Here is a 5,000-nt window from a genome sequence, read left to right on the forward strand (position 1 = left end):
ACAGGGTACAGGACACAGGGTACAGGATACAGGGTACAGGACACAGGGTACAGGACACGGTACAGGACACAGGGGTACAGGGTACAGGGGTACAGGACACAGGGTACAGGACACAGGGTACAGGACACAGGGTACAGGACACAGGGGTACTGGGCATAGGGGTACAGGACACAGGGGTACAGGATACAGGGTACAGGACACAGGGTACAGGGTACAGGACACAGGGTAAAGGATACAGGGTACAGGACGCAGGGGTACAGGATACAGGGGTACAGGATACAAGGGTACAGGACACGGGGGTACAGGACACGGGGGTACAGGACACGGGGGTACAGGACACGGGGGTACAGGACACGGGGGTACAGGACACAGGGGTACAGGACACAGGGGTACAGGACATAGGGTACAGAACACAGGGTACAGAACACAGGGTACAGAACACAGGGTACAGGACACAGGGTACAGGACACAGGGTACAGGACACAGGAGTACAGGACACAGGGGTACAGGACACAGGGGTACAGAACACAGGGGTACAGAACACAGGGGTACAGGACACAGGGTACAGAACACAGGGTACAGAACACAGGGGTACAGAACACAGGGGTACAGAACACAGGGGTACAGGACACAGGGTACAGAACACAGGGTACAGGACACAGGGGTACAGAACACAGGGGTACAGGACACAGGGTACAGAACACAGGGTACAGAACACAGGGTACAGAACACAGGGTACAGGACACAGGGTACAGGACACAGGGGTACAGAACTGAGCATAAAACTGATAGGCTTTAACAGCCCACTAGTGGTGGTTAGGCCTAAAAGTCCCCACCAAACAGCCTGTCCTCTTGTAGTGTCAACACACAGAAAACGGTATACTTAACACCCGAACCTAACCAGACCCGGCGACACACACAGAGAACGGGAATGAGTGTGTGGAGGGGGACCAAGAGAAGTGTGCAGCACACAGGGATACAAATAGTCTAGTCTGCCCGCTCCTCGTAAGATGTTATTGTCTCAATAAACCTTCTTGAACTTGAATTCAGAAAGTGCTTCTATATTTACCTCCAAGATGCCTCTACCTTCACGGCTGATATCCTCTATATGATGACTGTAGAGGGAAGGTTATCTCGAGGTTATCTTGGTTATCTTGAGGTTATCTTGGTTATCTTGAAGTTATCTTGGTTATCTTGAGGTTGTCTTGAGGTTATCTTGAGGTTGTCTTGAGGTTGTCTTGAGGTTATCTTGAGGTTGTCTTGAGGTTGTCTTGAGGTTATCTTGAGGTTGTCTTGAGGTTATCTTGAGGTTGTCTTGAGGTTGTCTTGAGGTTATCTTGAGGTTGTCTTGAGGTTATCTTGAGGTTGTCTTGAGGTTGTCTTGAGGTTGTCTTGAGGTTATCTTGAGGTTGTCTTGAGGTTGTCTTGAGGTTATCTTGAGGTTGTCTTGAGGTTGTCTTGAGGTTATCTTGAGGTTGTCTTGAGGTTATCTTGAGGTTGTCTTGAGGTTGTCTTGAGGTTATCTTGAGGTTGTCTTGAGGTTGTCTTGAGGTTGTCTTGAGGTTGTCTTGAGGTTGTCTTGAGGTTGTCTTGAGGTTGTCTTGAGGTTGTCTTGAGGTTGTCTTGAGGTTATCTTGAGGTTGTCTTGAGGTTGTCTTGAGGTTGTCTTGAGGTTATCTTGAGGTTGTCTTGAGGTTATCTTGAGGTTATCTTGAGGTTGTCTTGAGGTTGTCTTGAGGTTGTCTTGAGGTTGTCTTGAGGTTATCTTGAGGTTATCTTGAGGTTATCTTGAGGTTGTCTTGAGGTTGTCTTGAGGTTGTCTTGAGGTTGTCTTGAGGTTGTCTTGAGGTTGTCTTGAGGTTATCTTGATGATTTCGGGGCTTAGTATCCCCGCGGCCCGGTCCTCGACCAGGCCTCCACCCCCAGGAAGCAGCCCGTGACAACTGACTAACACCCAGGTACCTATTTTACTGCTAGGTAACAGGGGCATAGGGTGAAAGAAACTCTGCCTATTGTTTCTCGCCGGCGCCTGGGATCGAACCCGGGACCACAGGATCACGAGTCCAGTGTGCTGTCCGCTCGGCCGACCGGCTCCCGGGAAGAATAAAGTAGGGGATTAGGCTACTCTTAGCCCCCCCCCCCCCCCGTGGCGCCGCGCGGGGGCGCCTCCCCCCCTGGATTTGTTTTTTATATAATTTTTTAGGAGATAAGAAGATTAGTGTGTTTACACTTGGCTCGAGTGTGTGATGTTGTTCAACCCGTTCTCGCACTTTCGTATAGTCAATATTGACTTATTAAATACGTGCATATGTGACATACTAAACATGCTAGTTTACCTTGAAAAGCTTCATAGAAAACACCGACCTTACCTAACCTTCTTAGTATGTTAAGATAAGTATCTTATTGCTTCGTAATTACAATTATTACTTAACCTATTATAGGTATAGGTTAAGTAATAATTGTAATTAACCTATTATAGTTATAGGTTAAGATGCTTATCTTAACATACTAAAAAGGTTAGGTAAGGTCGGTGTTTTCTATGAAGCTTTTCAAGGTAAACTAGTATGTTTAGTATGTCACATATGCACATATTTAATAAGTCAATATTGACTACACGAAAGTGCGAGAACGGGTTGTGTTGTTATGTAGCTGTGTCTCGGCTCCTGGGCCCCGGCAACACGGGAGACGAGAGGCAGGTGAGTGTAAACTGTGGCATCACGTTGGTTTAGAAGGTTGGGGCACCGAGGTGCTGTGAGAGGGAAGAGGCGACACCAACGAGCACCAAGCAACAGGATAATTACTCCCACAAGACAGGAAGGTTCTACTGTGGGTCGTAGTCGTCTTGTAGTGGGTCGTAGTCTTCTTGAAGTGGGTCGTAGTCTTCTTGAAGTGGGTCGTGGTCTTCTTGAAGTGGGTCGTGGTCTTCTTGAAGTGGGTCGTAGTCTTCTTGAAGTGGGTCGTGGTCTTCTTGAAGTGGGTCGTAGTCTTCTTGAAGTGGGTCGTAGTCTTCTTGAAGTGGGTCGTGGTCTTCTTGAAGTGGGTCGTGGTCTTCTTGAAGTGGGTCGTGGTCTTCTTGAAGTGGGTCGTAGTCGTCTTGAAGTGGGTCGTGGTCTTCTTGAAGTGGGTCGTAGTCTTCTTGAAGTGGGTCGTAGTCTTCTTGAAGTGGGTCGTGGTCTTCTTGAAGTGGGTCGTGGTCTTCTTGAAGTGGGTCGTAGTCTTCTTGAAGTGGGTCGTGGTCTTCTTGAAGTGGGTCGTAGTCTTCTTGAAGTGGGTCGTAGTCGTCTTGAAGTGGGTCGTAGTCTTCTTGAAGTGGGTCGTGGTCTTCTTGAAGTGGGTCGTAGTCTTCTTGAAGTGGGTCGTGGTCTTCTTGAAGTGGGTCGTGGTCTTCTTGAAGTGGGTCGTAGTCGTCTTGAAGTGGGTCGTGGTCTTCTTGAAGTGGGTCGTAGTCTTCTTGAAGTGGGTCGTAGTCTTCTTGAAGTGGGTCGTGGTCTTCTTGAAGTGGGTCGTAGTCTTCTTGAAGTGGGTCGTGGTCTTCTTGAAGTGGGTCGTAGTCTTCTTGAAGTGGGTCGTGGTCTTCTTGAAGTGGGTCGTAGACTTCTTGAAGTGGGTCGTGGTCTTCTTGAAGTGGGTCGTAGTCTTCTTGAAGTGGGTCGTGGTCTTCTTGAAGTGGGTCGTAGACTTCTTGAAGTGGGTCGTAGTCTTCTTGAAGTGGGTCGTTAAGAATATGAATAGTCTCACGGGCGTACTGCGCAGTACTCAGTACTGCGCAGTACTCAGTACTGCGCAGTACTCAGTACTGCGCAGTACTCAGTACTGCGCAGTACTCAGTACTCACGCTGGCAGTAGTCGAGTACCAGGTGCTGGGAAGGGTACTAACAGGAGCAAGCGCCAAGCCATCACGACTATATAGCACTGGGAAGGGGTCAGGATAAGGATTTGGGATCGGACGGAGGGAAGGAATGGTGCCCAACCACTTATGGGTGATCGGGGATTGAACGCCGACCTGCATGACGGTCTACCGTCGCTCTACCGTCCAGTCCAAGTCTGTGTCAGGATATCACAGTCACATATTATCAGGTGTGGGGGTTCAGGTGTGTAAGTTTGGGCCCCGTTATTGTGACTGCTCTACGCGGCTGACTCTATCAGTAACAACCTTGGGTTGTTAGGTTGTTAAGGTGGTAACCTGCGCTGTAAGTGTAAACACAGCCGCTAGAGTTGAGGAGAGATGTAAAGGTTTCGTAAGTGGGTGATGGGTCCTGGTGACTCTGGTGTCTTGACACTCTTGTTTTGATTGTCTATTGTTTATCTTGTACGTCCATTTGTTCTCTCTTGTTCTTCTCACTTGTTCTAATTTGTTCTCTCGTATTCAGTGTTGCATGTCAGTAGTGTGTGGTGTGGTGAGTACCCGTGTGAGAGGTGAGTGGGTGTGAGGGGTGAGTGGGAGAGGGGTGAGAGGTGAGTGGGAGAGGGGTGAGAGGTGAGTGGGAGAGGGGTGAGAGGTGAGTGGGAGAGGGGTGAGAGGTGAGTGGGAGAGGGGTGAGAGGTGAGTGGGAGAGGGGTGAGAGGTGAGTGGGAGAGGGGTGAGAGGTGAGTGTGAGGGGTGAGTGTGAGAGGTGAGTGAGTGTGAGTGACGAGTGACCATATTATCATAGCTGGCCTCAGACACAAGACGAGGGTTGAATCATAGCCTAACATCCACACTGAAATATGGACTCATCTTGGGACCTGATCCCCCTTGGCCCCGGCCCGACGGTACGCCTCAACACCCTTATAGCCTCCTCCTGCCACGCTACACGTACCATAACACGATCAAAACCTAACCAACGCCGTCTAATTTGAGCGGAATTAGCCATTCCCGACGGCAGGAGGACATAGAGACGCGGTGTGTGCTATAAGGTAGAGGAAGAGTCGACTTACAGACGAGTGGTGTAATACGAAGAGACAGCCGAGGGTCACGCTAGTGGGATCCAACCCGCTTAAGGGCGCCTCAACCCCACCAGC

At 49.6% G+C, this 5,000-nt stretch overlaps 1 protein-coding gene across 1 annotated transcript in view; it reads left to right on the plus strand.

Moving 5' to 3' along the window:
• The window catches only part of LOC123754521 (uncharacterized), a 75,640-nt gene that overhangs the window by 37,573 nt on the left and 33,067 nt on the right, over positions 1 to 5,000 (plus strand). Inside the window, exon 5 of the mRNA XM_069326694.1 lies at positions 2,732 to 3,707. Coding sequence (XP_069182795.1) covers positions 2,732 to 3,707 — 976 coding nt within the window. The remainder of the gene's footprint in view (positions 1 to 2,731; positions 3,708 to 5,000) is intronic.

The sequence above is a fragment of the Procambarus clarkii genome, chromosome 18 (genome assembly GCF_040958095.1).
Source record: "Procambarus clarkii isolate CNS0578487 chromosome 18, FALCON_Pclarkii_2.0, whole genome shotgun sequence".
In the NCBI taxonomy this organism is placed as follows: Eukaryota; Metazoa; Arthropoda; class Malacostraca; order Decapoda; family Cambaridae; genus Procambarus; species Procambarus clarkii.